Genomic DNA, 22551 nt, shown 5'->3' with positions numbered 1-22551 from the left:
ACGCGAAAATGAAGTTTTGAAGAAAATAGCAGCGACGCACGCGCATGGATGACGCGGACACGTGCCTAGCGCAGAGCACGAGCAACGCGTACGCGTGACCAGGAAAATCTCCAAATGATGCGCACGCGTGACCTACGCGTACGCATGACAGACGCCACGTGCAGAAAGTTGCAGAAGTCGCCCCCAGCGATTTCTGGGCTGTTTCTGACCCAGTTTTCGGCCCAGAAAACACATATTAGAAGCTATAAAGTAGAGGAATCGATTCATTCAAAAAAGGACAACTTTCATATTCATAATTTTAGGTTTTAGATGTAGTTTCTAGAGAGAGAGGCTCTCCCCTCTCTCTATGTTTTAGGATTTCTTCTTTCAATTTCTTCTTAGATCCAGGTTCAATGTTCCTTTAATTTGATTTCTCTTCTAATTTAATTTGTTTCTTCTCAATTTTATTATTTATTTAATTGCTTTCAATTTTATTTCCATTATCATGTCTCTTTTCTACTCCCTTCTCCCCAACAACGAAGATGGTATGCATGTTGATAGAGTAGACTCCCAACTTGACTTGGGGGTTGATTAAAAGGAGACTCTTGAGTTGGAATGCTCAAATGATTAGTTAAATTGGAAGTTGTTGGCTAATTCTCTATTTACTAATGCTAGATCTTCCTAAGGGAGAGGACTAGGATTTGCGAATAAGAGTTAGCTCAATTACTTGACTTTCCTTTATTTAGTAAGAGTTAACTAAGTGAAAACAACAACCTTTGATACTACACTTGAGAGAATTCCAACAAGGATAAAACTTCCAATTAATCATTTTTCCAGTCAAGGTTTTTTATTTTAATTACATAAAATCTCTTTTAATTTACATTGCTTAAATTTATAATTATTTATTTTCCCATTCTTCATCCCAAAATTTCTCAGAAAATTCATAACCAATAATAACTACACTTCCCTGCAATTCCTTGAGAGACGACCCGAGGTCTAAATACTTCGGTTATCAATTTTATTAGGGGTTTGTTACTTATGACAACCAAATTTTTGTACGAAAGGATTCTTTGTTGGTTTAGAAACTATACTTTTAACGGAAATTTATTTGTGAATTTCTTTACTAGCAGAAAATCAGATCGTCATCATGACACTAAGAAGATTGAACATCTTAAGAAAGACTTAAACAGATCATTTGCTATGAAAGATTTGGGTCCTGCAAAGAAAATTCTTGGCATGAGTATCACTTGTGATAGGAAGAATGGGAAACTTTGGTTGTCGCAGCAGAAGTACATTGAGAAAGTTTTAGATAGGTTTAGCATGAGTAATTTCAAACCTGTTAGTACTCCACTTGCTAGTCATTTCAAACTGAGTTCGCGGCAATGTCCTACAAGTGAGAAAGAGAAAGCAGAAATGAAGAAGATTCCATTGCATCTGTAGTTGGCAGTTTGATGTATGTTACGGTTTGCACCAGGCCGGATATTGCTCATGTCGTTGGAGTTGTTAGTCGGTTTCTCTCTAATCCTGGCGAGGAACACTGGCAATCAGTGAAGTGGATTCTCAGATACCTTAATGGTACTTCCAGGTTTGTTTATGCTTTGGGAGTGGCTAACCTGTGTTAGATAGTTACATAGATGCAGATATGGATGGGGATCCTGATTCAAGAAAGTCTACTTCTGGTTATATGATGACTTTTGCAGGGGGAGCTGTGTCGTAGCAATCTCGACTTCAGAAATATGTTGCTTTGTCTATTACAGAGGCAGAATACATTGCTGTTGTTGAAGCTTCTAAAGAACTCTTGTGAATGAAGAAATTTCTACAAGAGTTAGGCATCAATCAAGAGGAATTTGTGTTATTTTGTAACAGTCAGAGTGCTATCCATCTCAACAAGAATCCGACGGTTGATTTCAGATCGAAGCATATAGAGGTGAGATATCATTGGATACGTCAAGTGCTTGAGATGAAGTCATATGCACTTGAGAAGATCCATACTGATGATAATGGTTCAGATATAATGACTAAGAGTTTACCTGCAGTGAAGTTTGATTCCTGCAAAGAGAAGGCGGGCTTGGTGGAGTAGCCTATCCCCACCTGAATTGGTGAGGAGAAGATTTGTTGGTGAGTCCCAATTTCAAGCGGGGCCCACACAACTTAAAAAAAAATAAAAATAAATAAAGAAAAAAGTGGCTAAAGCCATGAAGGAGAGAGAACGAGAGCAAGGCTCTCTCATTTTGAAACAAAAAGAAAAAAGGAAACAATAAGGTTCATCATCGAGGGAGAAGAAGAAAATTTGGGAGAAAATGGCAAGCCATTTTTTATTCGATTGAACTGGTAAACTTGTTCCATTTTTTATGAAATTTTAGTATGTTATTCCTGGTATAGAGATGAACATTAGGATATAACTTGCTAATTGTATTTCCTTCTTTTTTGTCTGATTTGAGATATCCACTTTGTAGAGGATTTATATTGATTCCATCAGTTTTGATGACGTATTGTTGATTGTTGAGATGTCCTAGTGCTACTAGAAATACTGTTTGTGTACCCATTATTTTGATAGTGAAAGATTTTTCTGAATTAGATCCCGTAGATTTTTTGTCCTTATTTTGGGGGGTTTTCCCACGTAAAAATTTTGGTGTCTGATTATTTAATATCTACCATTATATTTGATGCTTGGAATATATTAATCGCACAGGTTGTGAAAAAATTATTTTGAGTACTTCCACTGTCAGACAGGTTCTTATTTAAACCTTTGTTGAGTTTTTCCAACAAATATTTTGTTAAATTTTTTGTTACTTGTGTTATTTCGATTTTATTTGACATTTCACTTGAAGCGAATGCATTTTTTTAAATAAATAAAATAAATATTTTATTTACAAAAATAAGTAATTTGAAATATTTTTATCGATTTGTATTGCATTACTTATCTCATTTACAATGTAAACGAAAGAAGTGTTTATATATCTCATTTATACTATAATTATACTGTAAATGAGATAAGAGACGTTTGTCGTTGCACATATCACATTTGCATACGTGATAAATGGGAGAGAACGATTAACACATATCTGATTTATAATGTAAACGAGATATACACACACTTATTTCGCTATGACGTTTGCACTATAAACGAGATAAAGTACGACAAATTTAGAGCAGTTATAAATGGATCTGCAACCATTTGTATTCACCATAAATATTTCACTTCTCCTTTTCTTCCTTTTTTTACCACAAATTAAGCAAAAATATCTAATAGTAGTGTATATATGTGATTGTAAGTGTGTATCCCAACTGTCACATGAGAAACAGTGACATTGGAGTTATATTTGAGTGTGATAATCCTATTTTGTTATGCATTTGGAGAATAAATTCTTTGTCTGAACTAAAGATTCTAATATTGATTCATGTCGGTGCTAACGAGATAAAAGAGGTTGGGAGAGTTGGGTATATGTTGCTAGCACCGATGGAAAATGGAGTTTTTCGGTTTCATCTATTTTGGCTCTATAGCGATGAACATGTGTGCCTCATGTTTGATATCCACGGGAGAATTATAGCGGAACAAATCATGGAGTTTTCTGTAGAGGTTGGTGATATTGGTGGTGGTAGATCTGACCACTCAAATTTTGTCCAAGATGGCCCACCTCTTGCACCACCACTGTTTTATTGTGTTAGTTCAGCGTAGAGATGGACGTGGATGGTGAGGAGTCCAATGAAAAATATGAGTTCTTTATATAGGCGCATCTAAATTTTATCTCGTTTACCGTGTAAACAAAATAAGTGTGTATATATTTCGTTTACAATGTAAACGAGATAAAATAAGTTACGTATCATAATACATGTGCAAACGTAATGCTGCAACAACAAACGTATAATATAAACGAGATAAATAATATAATACAAATTGATAAAAAATACTCAAAATTATCTATTTTTGTAAATAAAATATTTATTTTAATTATTTTAAAAATATCCGAATCGAATGAGAGTATCATTAGCATTGACGTGGCACGCCATCAATGGATTTTAGATTTTTAACCAAAAAGTTCGGTAACCCGAGTAGCAAGTATTATTTAAAATAGATTTTATCACATTTTCTCTTTTAGTTTTATCATCTGTGTTTGGATTACAGTCTGTAAATAGAAATTTGTATAAAATTGATTTTGTAAATTTGATTTTGATAAAGAGTAAGTTTATATTAACGTGATTTATGTTTGGCAATCTTTATATCAAAATGGATTATAGTAAAATAAAGGTTAAATTACACAGTTGGTCCCTTCACTTTTAGTGAAATTGTAAACACTTTAAAAGTTTGTAATTAGGTCCCTAAAAAAAATTAAAATTTGTAATTTAGTCATCGCCGGTCAAAAAGTGTTGATTTAATAGAATATTCTCGGAATATACTGAAAATATTCTGTTAAAATAGAGAATATGCTAAGAATATTCTGTTAAATCAAATATTTTTTGAACGATGGGGACTAAATTGCAAATTTTAATTCTCTTTAGGGACCCAATTACAAACTTTTAAAGTGTAGGGACTAATTTGTAATTTCACTAAAAGTGTAGAGACTAATTGTATAATTTAACCTAAAATAAATATTATATGGATTATACTACTCAAAATCACTTTTAGATGAAAAATTACTAAAAGAAATATTAATTTAAATAATTTTTTATATTATCCTATTATTTTAATTTAGATATTTGAATAGATCTTATTAATTTATTTTATAATAAAATTAATATTTTCTTACTAAATTAAAGTAACATCTAAAGTTGATAAAATATATTTTAATACATAAAAATACTAATAAATATTAAATTAAAGGATTTGGATTCTCTAAAGTTTGAATTTCACTTTAGAAAGCAAAGTGTGATCTCTCACCATTTATTTTATAGGTGGGACCAAAAATAAATATAAGAGAGAAACCATTCAAGGATAGAAGATCACACTTTATCCTCTAAAGTACAAGTTTAAAATTTAGAGGATTCAAATTCTAAATTAAAAAATAAAATACTAATAAAATATATAAAAAATAACATCTTATACAAAATTAGTATATAAGAACACTATTATTTCTACTGCATGTGATTAAAGTTAAAATTTTTGCTTTAATAATAAGTTACTACGTACTAATTTCTCGCACAATTCATTTGGTGCATCAACCGTGTATTTAGTATAATCATATCTTAAACTCGTTTTTTTTGCCAGAAAGCTTGTACCATACTGACTATTCCTTCTTAAAATTGTCCCACTTATTTTTTAATTAAGTCTATCATATTATTTTTTAATTTTTCATTAAATTGAGACAAAGCATCCTTCCAATCTTTTTTTGTAAGAGTGGTTCATTAAGTTGCTGTTTAGCAACTTGATCCAAGTATGTTTGGATAAATTATTTAGTGATATCTATGGCCCATGCTGCTTTGGTCTTTAGATATTCATTATTACTCGTTATTGTATTAAAATATATATATATATATATATATATATATATATATATATATATATATATATATATAAAAGAATATTTAATTAAATATGTTACATTTTTTCTTAAATTTCAAGTAATAACATGCTAATGTTAATTTAATATTATTTTTATACCGTACTCTTATTTTAATATTCTCAATAATTTTATTCTTACTAGACTTTTTTAAAATTTAACATTTATAATTTTATTATTACTTATGTAATTTTTTATTTAATTTATCTTTTTTAATGAGATTAATTAATCTATACTATAAAAAAAGTTACCATAAAACATAGTATATGTGAATTATAATTATCAATTTTACATAATCAAATAAAAAAATAAAAATTTTTAACCAAAACAAAAATAAAATATAATAAAATATAGAAAGAGAACTCATGTAAATAAAAAACGATAAAAATTCTATAAAACCAACCATATATATCATATGAATAAAAGAAATACAATAAAAGATAAAAAAAAATTCATATGAACTATATCAGATTAGAAAAATAAAATAAATTTTGTATAAGATATAAACATAGTGCATAAAAGTGAGAAAAAATAGAATTCATATGAATAAGAAATAATACCATAAAAAATTAATTACATCCTAAGAGATTAGAACACTGAAAAAAATAATATAAAAAAATCAATGATAAAAACAAGTAAAAAATAAAAATAAAAAAGACACTCTAAATATTAAACATAAAGAATAGTAAATGATAAAAAAAAATTCATATGAACTAAAAAATAATAAAAAATAATAATATACATAAAAAATAGAACACAAAAAAAATAATATAAAAAATATTTATCATATAAATAAAATAAATATAATAAAAAATAAAAATATGAAAGAGAGTATTATGTTGGAATAAATTAATTTCAATAACTCAGATTATCCATATTGAATCACCAAAATATATCAAAATGCGGAAGCGTACCTTTACTCATAAAAAATCAGAAATTGATGGAAGGATTTGGATCTTGTGGTTCTTTCAATCTTCCTCAACCAAAACTTTCTGTATTCCTAGGTGGCTGAACTGTGACTCTTTTGATAGGGAAAGAGCAACAAAGGCGGCTTTTTGGTATATTGGGGACCGAAACCCTGAATGCCTATTTATATTTGAGCATGGCACCCATTAAACCCTTAAACCCAAATAAAATAGTATCTAAAGTCCAAAAGATAATATATCTAAAATCTAAAAGATAATTATCTAAGGAACAAAAGATAATATCCGGTTTTATTCTCATTTAATTCCAAATCAAAAGTAATAACGACTTATTCAATTTAGCATTTATAACAATAATGAGATCACCATTATTTAAGTCATTTAATTTGAAAGAGTATAATTTGTGATTATAATTAATATATGTATTGCCCACAAACAAATTAGGAAATTAAAATAATTTCCTAATAATCTCCCACCTGGGCTATACATATATTCTTTCTTGACATAATCACATCTTAAAACTTTATGCGCGCATCTGAATGCTATTTCTCTCATTACTTTAACAATCTGGTCCGTCTCATACATTAGATATGGAACTACCGCAGCTTTTATCACATTAAATGCCGTGACTAAACCACTTCAATCACCATCCTAATATACTTAACGACATAGATCAAATCTGGATGAGTAATATGGAAATTACATGCCAAGTGATCTCATGCATGTCTATTTCCAGCTGGTCCAACTTTAAAACTTTATTGAGATCAAACACAATACAAATATTGCAAAATGAACATTTCATATAACATGAAATAAACCATCAACTTAATTCTGCAGAAAAAATAACTCAATATCTGTCATAGGACATATAGCATAAACTCCCACTAAACCAAGGCATCACAAATATTGACACCCATCCGAGCAGTGAGCTCATGAAAGACTTTAGGGATCAATCCCTTGGTTAATGGGTCTGCTAGCATATACTCCGTTCCTATATGTTCTATGAAAATCTGTTTTTCTTGAATTTTCTCCTTGACAACTAAGAACTTTATGTCTATATGCTTCGATTTTGTCAAGCTCTTATTGTTGTTGGAGTATAATACTGCTGATTTGTTATCACAGAATATCTTTAATGGCTTTTCAATGTCATCTACTATACGAAGCTCAGTGACAAAGTTTCGCAACCATATGCCATGTTTGTATGCCTCAAAGTAAGCAACATATTCTGCCTCCATTATTGAGGAAGCTACAAGAGTCTGTTTGTTAGACTTCCATGCAATAGCTCCTCCAGCTAAAATGAAGATACAGCCTGAAGTAGAGTGTCTACTGTCTTGGCATCCCACAAAATCGGAATCAGAATACCCAATGATCTCCAAATTTTTCTGATCTCCGATAAGTGAGCATGTAATCCTTTGTTCTCTTCAGATAATGCATTACGCGTTTAACAGCTATCCAATGATCCATGCCCAGATTGCTCAAGTATCTATCCAACACTCCCACTATAAATGATATATCGGGACGTGTGCAGACTTGAGCATACATTAAGCTCCCAAGTGCTGATGCATAAGGTTTATCATGCATTGCTGTCCTCTCAAGATCATTTTTAGAGCATTGTTTGAGACTAAACTTGTCTCCTTTAGCTATGGGTGTGTCCATTGGTCTACAATTTTCCATGCCATATCTACTTAAAATCTTTTCGATATAGTTCTTTTGTGATAATCCAAGAATACCTTGAGAACGATCTCTTAGTATCTCGATTCCTAATACAAAAGAGGCATCACCAAGATCTTTCATTTCGAATTTATTTGATAGAAATTTCTTAGTTTCATGCAACAAGCCTATATTATTGTTGGCAAGTAGAATGTCATCAACATATAAGACCAAAAGGATATATTTACTCCCACTGAACTTGCGGTATACACACTCATCTACGATATTCACCTCAAAATCGTATGATGTAATGACTTGATGAAACTTGTGATACCATTGATGGAAAGCTTGTTTAAGACCATAGATGGATTTTTTTTTTAACTTACAAACCATAGATTTTGAATCACCTGATACAAAATTTTCTGGTTGTACCATATACATCGTTTTATCAATGTCACCATTAAGAAACGCTGTCTTTATATCCATCTGATGTAGTTCCAAGTCAAAATGAGCTACTAGTGCCATTATGGTTATAAAAGAGTCTTTTGATGATACTGGAGATAAAGTCTCTTTATAGTATATACCTTCTTTTTGAGTAAAGCCTTTAGCGACTAGACGAGCTTTATATCTCTCGACATTACCTTAGAATCCCTTTTGGTTTTAAATATCCATTTACAACCAATTGGTTTCACACCTTCAGGTAATTCTACGAGATCCCACACGTCATTGTCTTTCATAGACTTCATCTCTTCTTTCATGGCTCTGATCCATTTTTCAGAGTTAGAACTTTGCATGACTTGAAGAAAATTGATTGGGTCATTTTCTGTCAAACCAATGCCATCCTCATGATCTTGGAGATAGACAACATATTCATCCGAAATTGCACTTCTCCTTTCTCTTATAGATCTCCTTAATGGCACTTCTTGAGGTTGTTGAGCTTGCTGTATGGGTTGGGGTTGAGGAGGATTCTTATCATTTTCTTGTACTGTAGCAGTATCTCGAGCAACAATAATATTCTCATTGTTCTCTTGTTCTGTAACTGGATCTACAGTAGGATTCTCATTTTTCTCTTGTACTATAACTTTATCTTGAACAACAATAGGCACAAGGACCTGATCATTGTCAGTTACAGAATCCTCATCAAAAGCAACATTCCTAATATTTCCTTCCCTCCCAAACTCAACATCCTCAAGAAATCTCACATTTCTCGTTTCAAAAATAGACCTTGATGCAGGATTGTAAAACTTGTACCCCCGTGAACGCTCAGCGTAACCAACAAAGTAGCAACTAATTGTCCTTGAGTCCAATTTTCTTTCATGCGGCCTATAAGGTCGCGCCTCAACTGGACATCCCCAAATATGCAAATGCTTTATACTGGGTTTTTTCCCAGTCCAAATTTTATATGGGTTTTGTTAACTGCTTTGCTTGGCACCCTATTAAGGATGTACACTGCGGTCTTTAAGGCTTTTCCCCAAAGTGATTCAGGCAAGGAAGAATGACTAATCATACTTCTCACCATGTCCTTAAGAATTCAGTTCCTTTGCTCTACAACACCATTCATGCTAGGTTTGCCTGGCATGGTGTATTGTGGAACAATACCACACTCCTCTAGGAAAAGAGCAAAAGGCCCATGACGTTGCTCACCTGAACCGTCATATCTTCTGTAGTATTCACCACCACGATTAGATTTGACAGCTTTAATTTTCTTTCCACGTTAAAGTTCAACTTCAGCTTTGAAAGACATGAAAACATCCAAGGCTTGGGACTTTTCATGAATTAAATATAGATACCCGTAACAAGAGTAATCATCTATGAACGTAATAAAGTACCATTGTCCATTCCAAGAGACGGTAGGGAATGGGCCACATATATCAGTATGTATCAGTTCTAAGACATTTTTAGCTCTCTCGGCACCTAATTTCCTTTTGTTTGTCCTTTTTCCCTTTATGCACTCAATGCAGATTTCAAAGTCTGCCAAATTTAGGGGTCCAAGAATTTCACCTGACACAAGCCTCTGAATTCTCTGTTTAGAGATGTGACCTAGGCGTTTGTGCCATAATGATGACGAATTCTCATTTAGTTTTCGTTTTGTACCTGTTTGCAGTATTTCATTATTATAGGAATTTAAGTCAAGCCTATATAGATTATGCACCAAATGACCAGAGCAAATATTATTCGAATTATAGAAGAGACTGACTTTATTATCTCTGAACGAACAAAAATAACTTGATTTGTCCAAACAAGAAATAGAAACCAAATTCCGTCTAAATGACGGTACATAAAATGTCTCTAATAAATCCAAGTAAAATCCACTCGTAGAACATAATCTAAAGGTTTCTATAGCTTTGACTGCAACTATATTGCCGTCTGCCACATATATGTATCTTTCAGCATCATTTGGTGGTCGGCTCCACAGGCAACCCTACATAGTAACACTTACATGAGTAGCAGTAGCAGAATCTACCCACCAAGTATCAACAGGTGCATAACTTAAACTAGCCTCAGAACAAATGAAAGTAAGAATTATACCCTTCTTTACACGCCAGGTGGCATATTTGGTACAATCTTTCTTCATGTGTCCCACCTTCTTACAGAAAAAATAGGTTGAAACTTGATCCTGTTTCTTAGCCTTTTTCTGCTGAGAAGGCACATCCGCAGTGGTATTACGCTTTCTTTTATACTGAGAAGATGAAGCCATGTGAGCACTTTCGGTCTTATCTTGTTGTAGCCTCTCTTCTTCTTGCACACAGTGAGATATAAGCTCATTTAAGGACCAAATGTCCTTCAGAGTGTTATAACTCACTTTGAATTGCCCAAAGTGTGCAGGAAGGGAAATCAAAATGAATGCACGAGTAAATCTTCAGATAACTCTAACTTTAGTGCTTTCAATTTTGAAGTAAGATGAGACATTTTCATAATGTACTCCCTTATGTTCTCTTTACCTTTATACCTCATGGAGACAAGTTTGCTCAAAAGACTACTTGCCTCCGCCTTTTTATTCTTAGTAAAGAATTTTTCAACATCTTTTAGGAACTGTTTGGTATCTTTATCCTCAGTAATTGAGCCCCGAAACGGCTCAGGAATTGAGCGTTTCATGATCATGATGCTCATTCGATTGGATCTCTCCCACTTCTCTATTTTAACTTCATTGAGGTATTCCGGAGTGGAAGTGGGTTTTTTCTCTCGAAGAGCTATATCTAGATCCATACAACCGAGGACAATCTCCACGGTATCCTTCCAAACTTTAAAGTTTGAACCATTCAGAATAGGAATACTGCTAATTCGTGCAGAAACATTGGTAGCTAAAGCCATAGTTTCTGGATTAGAGCAAATAAACATGCAGTAAACATTAGTTAAATAATGGAAAAAAAATCTATATTGAGATATCTAGAACAACATTAGTTTTCAATATTTGAATAGAAAAATTAACTGTAAGTGATACTCTCATTGCAGTAATCAAATATTGTCAAAATTCCTGTCACACATAGAAACTTAAACTTCGCAACCTATTTATTACTGCATATATTTTCTATTGGCCAAACAATAACCTTCCTTTGGGCTGATTATTGACCGCATAATTAATAGAAAATAAACAAAAGTGTGCAATGCTTATTATTTGGCCAAACAATAAACTTTCTTTGGGCCGATTATTGTTCGCATAAATAATAAGTATTACTTTATTCTTAATTAGTTACCCAAATATTTATTTACCATTAATATGTGTATGTAATTCTGCCAAATATAGACCTTCCTTTGGGCCGATCAATATTCGCATGAATTACATAACACCATATTCCTAATGTTTTAAATAAATAAATTTTCACAAAAAAGGCTACTTTGGCAGCATAATGTTCAATCAATTTATTCCAAAACTAAATCTTTATAAAATAGGTGGGTATAACAATCCAAATTGTTACTAGTTTTCTTATGTAATAATTAAAAAATAATATTTAAATCGCAAAAAGATTTAAATCTTAATGGTATCTTTTCAGACCGTTAAAAAAATGATTATAACTAAATTCATGTGCCAGCAAAATTTTTGATCCATTAAAATAAATTGTGATATAAATTAAGTGCCAAATCCTTCTCGTATGATATATACATATATAAATATGCCTTTACTGTATAACCAAATAATGATAATGTCCATCAACATACATGCATATTAATTAGTACGGTCTATACATACATATACGACGCTGATGAGCGGATAATTTATACCTTTTTTGGCATTATTTTTACATAGTTTTTAGTATGTTTTAATTACTTTTTATTATATTTTTATTAGTTTTTATTCAAAAATCACATTTCTGGACTTTACTGTGAGTTTGTGTGTTTTTCTGTGATTTCAGGTATTTTCTGGCTGAAATTGAGAGACCTGAGCAAAAATCTGATTCAGAGGCTGAAAAAGGAATGCAGATGCTATTAGATTCTGACCCTTCTGTACTCGAAATGGATTTTCTGGAGCTACAGAAGCCCAATTGGCGCGCTCTCAATTGCGTTGGAAAGTAGACATCCTGGACTTTCCATCAATATATAATAGTCCATACTTTTCCTGAGATTTGATGGCCCAAACTGGCATCCAAAGCCAGCCTAAAATATCTTGGCGTAAAACACCTAAACTGCCACCAGAATTGGAGTTAAATGCCCAAACTGGCACCAAAGCTGGCATTTAACTCCAGGAACAGCCTATGCACGTGTAAAGCTTAATGGTCAGTCCAAGCACACACCAAGTGGGCCCTAGAAGTAGATTTCTGCACTATCTGCACTTAGTTACTCATTTTCTGTAAACCTAAGTTACTAGTCTAGTATAAAAACTACTTTTAGAGATTCATTTTGCAACTCATGATATTTTACACTTCATATTGTACAGCATGAGTCTCTAAACCCATAGGTGGAGGTGAGGAGCTCTGCTGTGTTTCAATGGATCAATGCAATTACTACTGTTTTCTGTTCAATCACGCTTGATTCTATTCTAAGATACTCGCTCGTACTTCAATATAGAGAATATGATGATCCGTGACACTCATCATTATCCTCAACCTATAAACGCATGCCTGACAACCACTCTCGTTCTATCTGAGCTCAACGTAGTCATTGGGCGACAGCTTGAGTACGTATCTCTTGGATTTCTAATCCACGGACCAAGTCCGGAGGTTAGAACCTTCGTGGTATAGGCTAGAACTAATTGGCAGCATTCCTGGGATCCAGAAAGTCTAAACCTTGTCTGTGGTATTCCAAGTAGGATCCGGGAAGAGATGACTGTGACGAGCTTTAAACCTGCGAATGTTGGGCGCAGTGATAGTGCGCAAAAGGACAAGAGTCCTATTCCGACGCTAGTGGGAACCGACAGATGATTAGCCGTGCGGTAGCTGTACATGGTATTTTTTATCCGAGACGAGAAATCCGACAGTTGATTAACCGTGCAGAGATCATACATGGTATTTTTCATCCGAGAGGATCATAAAGCTTGCCATTGAAGGAAGCCATGCGTGTTTGGAGAAGAAGGCAGTAGGAAAGTAGAGATTCAGAGGACAGAGCATCTCCAGAACCTCATCCTATTTCTCATTACTGAATAACAAGTACTATTTATTTCATGTCATTTATTTTTCATAAACAAAATCATTTTCTTATTAATCTCCTAACTAAGATTTACAAGATAACCATAGCTTGCTTCAAGCCGACAATCTCCGTGGGATCGACCCTTACTCACGTAAGGTATTACTTGGACGACCCAATGCACTTGCTGGTTAGTTGTGCGGAGTTGTGAAAAGTGTAATCACAATTTCCCACACCAGACGCACGATGCACTTTATGGAAACAATTTCGCCAAGCGTGCCGCATTTTTATATGTAATGTAAATAACGCATCTGTACATATATTGATAAAAAAAAGGAGATAATTTTGATGACTAAATTATGGATGACTCTGATACCACTTGTTGGAATAAATTAATTTCAATAACTCAGATCATCCATATTGAATCACCAAAATATATCATAATGCGGAAGCGTACCTTTACTCATAAAAAATCAGAAATTGATGGAAGGATTTGGATCTTGTGGTTCTTTCGATCTTCCTCAACCAAAGCCTTCTGTATTCCTAGGTGGCTGAACTGTGACTCTTTTGATGGGGAAAGAGAAACAAAGGCGACTTTTTGGTATATTGGGGACCGAAATCCTGAAGGCCTATTTATATTTGAGCATGTCACAAATTAAACCCTTAAGCCCAAATAAAATAGTATCTAAAGTCCAAAAGATAATATATCTAAAATCTAAAAGATAATATCTAAGGAACAAAAGATAATATCCGGTTTTATTCTCATTTAATTCTAAATCAAAAGTAATCATGACTTATTCAATTTAGCATTTATAACAATAAATGAGATCACCATTATATAAGTCATTAAATTTAAAATAGCATAATTTGTGATTATAATTAATATATGTATTGCCCACAAACAAATTAGGAAATTAAAATAATTTTCTAACATATTATTCTTTTTATAATGTCAAATAAAAAAAATGTTCTATAAATTTTTTTAATCAAAATAAAGCGTTTGAAACATTCGAACAAACTTTTCACTTTAATTCCAAACACACCCTAAGTAGCCAAATTGATTGCATCGTTTTAATGCTTTTGCTTTTGATGTCACATGCATCACCTGTCTTAACGGGTCGGGCCTAAATGGGCCGGACCTAAATGGGCCGGACTAGTCCGTTTGACAGCCCTACCTGTCTATTGTTTAAAATAACAATAAATAAATAAATTATTGTTCAAGTTAGTTTTTAAATATTTTAAGAACTCAAAGAATAAGATATACTAACAAAATTAGTATTTTTCTTTCTTCTATTGTATTTTTCTTGTTTTTTTACATTTTATACTTCTTTTGCTACATCTGTATTTTTTTCCAATTTTTTCTATTTTTTTCTATTCTTCTTTTTTATCTTTCATTCTATTCTTTTTCTTTTAACACATTTTATTATTTTTTTCTTTTTCATATTCTATTTCTTATACAAAATTTCTTCTGTTTTTGGTGTCTTTTCTTCTTAAAATGTCTTTCTCTTTTTTTTTTCGTTTTCATAATTTTTATTTATACCAAATTTTATAGTTCTATCTAAAAATTTTGTATCTATGCTTAAATTTTATGCACTTTTGAAAAAAAATGTATGCGTTTGTTAAAGTGTACATTAAATAGAAACAAAAAACAAAAAAGAAAGAAAAACAATCCTCAATGGAAAGAGGAAAAGGTTGATGCTGAGCCAACTCATCAGATATTCCTTGTCATGTTCGTCTACATAAACTTCATTGACATACTAATAATAAATGAGTAATACAATTTTCTATTCCCTAATCATAACTTCTTTGTTAATTGAATAAATATATAGAGCAAACATGGTTATTGGATAATGGATTGGAAAGCTTTTTTGGCGTGCTCACCTCATGTTCATCATTTACAATTTTTTTTTTGGTGACTTATCATTTACAATTTAATAATTTAAGAAGTCACAAGAAGTGAACTAATTCCTTTCTTTTCGCTTGGGAAATTTGAAAAGTTCCTCATGTTTAAAAAACAAAAAATATATATTTTTAAAATAATTAGAAAAACGCCCCCACTTGTTGTAAAAGAACTAATTGACCCTTGGCTTTAGGTTCAAGTACAGCTAGAAGTTATGTGAAACCTAATGAAATATAAATAAGAAATAGGGGACCAAAGATAGAGAAAGATCAAAGTAGTGAATGTGCATGTATGTAGGAGAATCTATAATAATATATGTGGCAACTTCACAAGATAATAATCCTCTCTATGAGTTAGCTTTATCTACATTGGTATTTGGTTGTGACAAATTGAATGCATCAACAAATACAACATACAACCATATGAATAATGCAATGTTCTCAATGCATGCCATGTCTGTGTTTTGTTCTGTTCCTCACACCATAAAGGTAAACTCAACTTGTTCTCTCTCTCTCTCTCTCTGTTGTGGCCTTTTGAGTCCAAATTCACTTACCCTTTTGAGTTTTGAAAATTATAAATATTAAAAGTTTTTAAAATAATAATAATAACTGTGTCACTGTTTTGGTGGATTTTTCTGGTAAACCTGTCATCATATCTAATTTCAGGGTATTAAATCTTCTTCTTCTGGTCTTTCATTGCATGTTTTATGTGTATGTCTCTTCTTCTCTCTTGATATTCTAAATTATTATTATTATTATTATTATTATTATTATAACTACGCTTTTCCTTGATAAGGTCTAAATCAATTCAAAGTTAAAAAGTTTGAAAATTTTCTGAATATTTTTGGTGAATTAGGTCCCAATAATTCACCCAATGTTCGACTTTCTTCTTCTTCCACTACTCCATCACTGTATGTTTTTTTACTGTTAAAAATAAAAAATTAACTATTATTGGTATGAAATATTTATGATGGCGTGAAATTATGTGAATTGCAAGTTTGTTACCAAAATTTGGCAAGTTTTTGACTGTTTTCTTCCCTTCTATTACTGTTTGTGGTTGAGCAAGCATACACAAACACACACAGAGACACTGAAATGCATGTTTTTCATATTAATGCGTCCTTCTCTGACTCTCTGTATGAGTGTAACTTTGATGAACTATGATTGAAACTTGACATTTATGGAAACAGTTCAAAAGGGTGACAGCTATGGCCCACACAAGAGTTTAAGGTTAGTATTCTCATTTCTTTTTTTCTTCATATTTTCTGTGTCCCTTTGGAGTAGTTAAAGGCTCACAAGTTGAAACCTTTGTAACTGTAGATTAGTCACAAGTTCATGAACCAAAAAGTGTCATTCCAGAAGAACCTATTTTTCTTGCTTTTGGAATAAAAATAAAATTTCAAATTTGTTGGTTCTGTGAAGAAAATGGAGGGACAGAAGAATAATAACAACAACAATAGTATTGAGAGAGTGGTTTCACAGAAAGCAATTCAGATGGGAAGCTCATTCCCATGCCAAATTTGTGTGGTGGGATTTCTGTGTGGTGTTTGCCTCACTTCTCTGTTCTTGGCTGCTTTGACTTCATTTGGAACCTTCCAGCTTGGTCCAATTTCATTCTCATCAACCATGTTGTTCTCAGTGGCTGCTTCTGATTCTTCATCATCTTCAGGGAACTCAACTTCTCATGATCATATCGGTAAGTCAAAATTCCCTTATATAAACCGTTTGTGTTCCAAATTTAGTAGGAATTGAACTAATCTGACTCGAGCCGAGCCTAATTCGCGGCCTCCTTCGTTTAAGCCTTTTGTTGTGTATGTATGGTGCTATTTTGAATCTTGAATTTTGTTTGTGTAAGTGGGATTGTGGATGTGGATGCAGGGTGGTTCTTCTTCTTTCACTCTTTTGAAGTTTTGAGTACTATTGTCGTTATAACAAATGGGTAATACTACGGTGAAAATGAGGCCTATCATCGACCATTGACTATGAATTTTGAGACAATAGAACATTTTTTTTTTCTTTTTTTTTTTTCAGAGAAAAGACATTTAAGAAAATTTATCTCTGGATTAGAAATTACCTCCAATATTTAATCTTCTTTTTTTCTTGTTTTTTTTGGTAATAAAAAAGATTGCATAGGAACACTAGGGGGAACTACTTTTCTTCTGTCCCCTCTTTTTATTTTGTCTTATCTTTCATGAAAAAAGGACCAAGTTTATAATGATTTGTTACTTTATTTCAAAGTTTGGTTTATCCATGAAGGGAAATTGATGGCAATGAGTTAAGTAGGCTTCAGAATGAAGAAATCTTAAGTACTTTAATTTCTTACTTTACGTTAAGCATACTCTAATACCAACTCTTTTTCACTTTGACTGCATTTCCTAGAGTATATTATTAGGAAGAAAAATGTGTAGTACTGTACATTTGGGAAATTCTTCAAGTCACTAAAACCGATCACAATGATTTAGTTTAGTAATTACATTAACTAGTTTGATTATTATGAATAGATTAAATCAAATTTATGGTGGAATAATGTGTTTTTTGTTTCATTAGTTACACATTCGGAGTGTGACTTTAAGCTTAAGCAAGCAGAGCAATTATCTGAATCGAATAGCAATAATGAGGGAGACGAAGATGAAAGAGTGTCATTGCTTTATTCAGCTTGGAATGCAGAGCTAACTAAATCGAAAACCGGGGGAGGTGGTAATTACTTGATGAAAGATGGAGTTAATGTGCCTGATATTCCTAATGCCCCACATTTAGAAAATTGCAAGGCGAAGACAAAGCTCTACGGCCGTCTTGATCAGCGTACGGGGAATGAGAGCTTCCCACCATGGACTAGTTGGAAGGGGTTCTTAGACACACATCCTGTTGCTTCGTCAATCGAGCAGATTAAAGAACTTAAGTATCAGGCTGTTTCAGAGGGGACTTATCCACCATGGGTATGATCTTAGAGTTTTCTAAGATATTTTGGACTCAGCGTAAACATTTTTGCTAACAGATTTGTTTAGCGTACTTTCCAAGTGTGGCAGCATTACTTTTTTTTCATAGCCAATATTCATTTCTAGTATACCTTAAGTTAGTTTTATTTAGAAATGATAATGGCAATAGTAAATTCTCACTAAATTATTAACTAATTAAAAGAATAAATCTTTCCAAACATTTAGGACATAACTTTAATCGACCAAATATACAAAAATTGTGCTGGTGATTTTTTGCATTTAAGGAATAAGATGAAATGTTGCAATTACTTCCAAGTTTGTTTACATAGAAGATTTTGCAGATTGCAGGATCCGATGAAGAAAACTATCCAATGACTAGAAAAGTGCAGCGCGATATATGGATTCATCAGCATCCTGTAGACTGCAGAGACCCGAATGTGAAGTTCCTTGTAGCTGACTGGGAGAGATTGCCAGGATTTGGTATCGGAGCTCAGATTGCCGGTATGTGTGGACTTCTTGCTATTGCAATCAGTGAAGGCAGAGTACTTGTTGCGAACTATTACAACAGAGCTGATCATGATGGTTGCAAAGGTATATATCTATTTTTGAGCCAAACATATCTTGAATTTAGTTTTGAGATTCGCAATATGAATGATCTTAGCACAAGACCAATTTGAATTTTGATGATAATGTAAATGGCATTTTTTTTATCTTCAGCGTCGTCGCGGTCTAGTTGGAGTTGTTACTTCTTTCCAGAAACATCCCAGGAATGCCGGCAGCGTGCATTTGAATTGATGAAAAGCGAAGAGGCACGGAATAACGGAATTGTGACAATAAAAGAAAGTTATACATCCAAGCACATATGGGCTGGACCAACTCCTAGGTAAGTTCTTACGCCTGCAATTATATACATTTCTTCTGTTTTCTTTTATTTGACACCGCCACTTTTTGGTAGAATGTTGATCCTTTGAAAGTTACTCTTTCGATGCCAACATATCGTGCAGGAAATGGGGTGCGCCGTGGAGTTATTTGCAACCTACAACTGATGTCAATGGGAGCCTGCTGGTTTCTCATAGAAAAATGGATAGAAGGTGGTGGAGAGCACAGGTACTTAATCAATAGACAAACAAAAAACTATATCCTAATTTTGGCAATAGTTTGAGATCAAAATTTTGTTGAGCAATGTTACCTGACTAGAAAAATTTATTTTTTTTGTCAACACTTTAACTAACTAAACCTTAAATATTAAGTTCTTAACTCTAAACACTAAACAAAATTTTAATAGTATAAAAATAAGGTGTTGGCCAAAAAATTTTTGTTAATATTGATAAAAGCTATTAATCACCTAACATTTCTCAATTTTGTTTCCATAACATTGTTGCTCATCAGGCTGTTCGCTACTTAATGAGGTTCCCAACTGAGTACACATGCAATTTGTTAAATGAGGCGCGCCACGCCGCCTTTGGAACAATAGCTGCGAAAATGGTTATTGAAAGTCTTGCTGGAGGTTGGCCAAAGGTGATTGTTAATTATTGTCTCAGAATAATCGAAAATCCTACACAAGATAACATATCATCGATCCTTTGAAAACTTTTTTCCTCAATTTATGTTGTAAAGTGTAATATATATATATATATATATATATATATGAAAGAAAATATTGAAGGGTGAAAGATTACGCTTGATATATATATATATAATTGGAGTTTATATTAATATATAATTTCCTTTTTCTTATTGAACTTAAGGTAGTGTTTGGTCACGTTAGAGATAGTCAGATAGAGGTGACTGTTAGTAGGGAGGGAAACATGTTTGAAGGAGACAGACAACCTTGAAAACTATCTCTATTTCAAAATAACTTTAGATAATTTCCATCCATTTAAAATAGGAGTAACGCTAGAGAAACAATAATAATCCAAAGTTATCTTATTCAACTTAACATCTATAATTTTATATATGTAATATCTATAATTACACACCTAATGAATGAAAAAAAAGAGAGCAAGAGTTATGGTTACTTTGGCTCCCAAACATTTTCATAAAATAGAGACACAATAAATCTCTTGAGAATAACTGTTAGCAAACTTGCCCCACTGTCTCCGCCATTGTTGTCCAATAGGAACAAAACAATACCTAAAGAGGAGAAGAGATCTAACCTAATTACTACCACACCAAACTGTTTTTTCTTTTTCTTCCCTCAAGCTAGTTGTATTAATTGAAGTTATTTCTAAGTTTCTAGTTTGGTCAGCAAAGTGGTGAGAAAGAGAGGTCAGAGATAAATGAGTATGTGTGGTCCAATCACAAGCCATGGATTCCTAGGCCTCTCCTAAGCATGCACGTGAGAATGGGCGACAAAGCATGTGAAATGAAGGTAGTTGAGTTTGAAGGATACATGGAACTTGCTGATAGGATTAGGAGACACTTTCCAAACCTGAATAACATTTGGCTCTCCACTGAGATGCAGGTATATTATGCTACATTTATTGCATACCTTCTGATCTCCCCTTTAATATTCTTATATATTTTTACATACTCATTTTTTTTGTGCCATTCTAAAATCCTAGAAGATATCGTATGTTTGGATCTAGAACTTTTAATTTTTGAATATAATGTAAGTAGTTTTCTTTCTTTCTTTTTTTTTTTTTTTCAAAAGCATATAACTTATTTTCCTACGAATAATAGATCCTTCCAAACATATTTCTAACTACTAAATGAGGAAAGAAAATTCCTTGCTTTTGAGATTTAGATATTTAAAAAAAGGATAATATATCATTAATAAGTATAATTTTTAGATAAGTTTTTTAGGTAGTGCTAGGGAACCAACAATAGCAACTAGTTTCAGCCACCGCTACAGCAAGTTGTCAAGTAAGCATAGTATGAAGTCTACCAAAGATAAACTTTTGTTGAGTTTGGATTTTGGATATTTCTTTTATTTAAGTTTGGGATGTTCTTATTTTTAAGAATTTCAAATGTATTTTTTTTTTCTTATGTTGAATGTTGACTACAACATTAGCTGTGTAATATTGGCTTCCAAAACTTTATAAAATTTTTTTTAATAAAAATAATAACACTCAAACACAATAAGAACCATACGAACAAGACGCAACACTCAAACAAGTGTTAAGAATTGGCACATGGGTAACGTCCTTGCCTGAAGGAGTTCAAATCTTTAAAATATCGGTCTATTATTCTCGTATGGCTTTTACGTTATTTGATATACAATGAAGAATTATTAAGAATGTAATTTGATGCAGGAAGTAATTGAGAAGACCAAAAAATACCCTCACTGGAACTTCCACTATACAAAGGTGAGGCGCCAAGCGAGGGCAAACATGTCAATGGCAAACTATGAAGCTAGCCTTGGAAGGGAGACAAGCACCAACTATCCACTGGTCAATTTCTTGATGGCAGTGGATTCTGATTTCTTTGTTGGAGCATTGGGTTCTACTTGGTCCTTCCTCATAGATGGAATGAGGAATACCGGCGGGAAGGTTATGGCAGGGTACTTGAGTGTTAACAAGGATAGATTTTGGTAGGGTTTTATGTTTGTAAAAATAGATTACTGGTCAATTATATGATAGTAATATGATCTCATGATTCTTTTTGTTATGTGTAATTATTGTACATAAGCTAAAACATGGTAAATTGGAGCTGTAAAAGAATAAGTGATTGAAAGAGCACACATATTCAGATATTTTTCCTCCTTTTGTCATGTTTTTTTTATTATTGGCGGTTTTTTCATGGCTATTGATAATTTGATAGAGATGGCAAAACAGACTATTCACTCGTAAACAAATAAATTTTTATCAATTTATGTGTGTAAATTCTAAAAAATTTGAGTAAAATTTTATTGATTTGTATATAAATTCTGATAAATATAAGTGCAAATTATATTTTTTTTGTTGGCAAACACCTACAAATATAAATGTAAACTATTAGTGGTCCAAAATGATAATGTTTGTTGATCATATATTATTACTATATATATAAAATAAAAAATATATTTTTAAAACTAATTAATATAATAAAAGATGACAAAAAAAATCCAATCATAACACGAAATTAAAATAAAAAGTTAGTGAAATTACAAATTAAAGTACAAACCAA

At 32.5% G+C, this 22551-nt stretch overlaps 1 protein-coding gene across 3 annotated transcripts; it reads left to right on the top strand.

The window, feature by feature from the left end:
- Positions 1 to 15734: 15734 nt before the first annotated feature.
- Positions 15735 to 22138, top strand: LOC107618587 (uncharacterized). Of its 3 annotated transcripts, none has more exons than XM_088498013.1 (10): positions 15735 to 15997; positions 16699 to 16738; positions 16829 to 17204; positions 18056 to 18444; positions 18786 to 19035; positions 19162 to 19327; positions 19449 to 19551; positions 19834 to 19962; positions 20684 to 20908; positions 21699 to 22138. In XM_088498013.1, the coding sequence occupies exons 3-10, from the start codon at positions 16934 to 16936 to the stop codon at positions 21978 to 21980; spliced, it is 1815 nt and encodes a 604-aa protein (XP_088354139.1). In that variant the 5' UTR covers positions 15735 to 15997; positions 16699 to 16738; positions 16829 to 16933; the 3' UTR covers positions 21981 to 22138. The 3 variants fall into 3 exon arrangements, with proteins under 3 accessions (XP_088354139.1, XP_088354141.1, XP_088354140.1); XM_088498014.1 differs by lacking the exon at positions 15735 to 15997 and adding an exon at positions 16107 to 16175; XM_088498015.1 differs by lacking the exon at positions 16699 to 16738 and having other exon boundaries at positions 16793 to 17204.
- The last annotated feature ends 413 nt before the right edge of the window (positions 22139 to 22551 follow it).

The sequence above is a fragment of the Arachis ipaensis genome, chromosome B9 (genome assembly GCF_059453495.1).
Source record: "Arachis ipaensis isolate K30076 ecotype BB chromosome B9, ASM5945349v1, whole genome shotgun sequence".
Classification (NCBI taxonomy): domain Eukaryota; kingdom Viridiplantae; phylum Streptophyta; class Magnoliopsida; order Fabales; family Fabaceae; genus Arachis; species Arachis ipaensis.
Note: the sequence above shows the minus strand (reverse complement) of the source record. Positions and strands in the feature narration are given on the sequence as shown.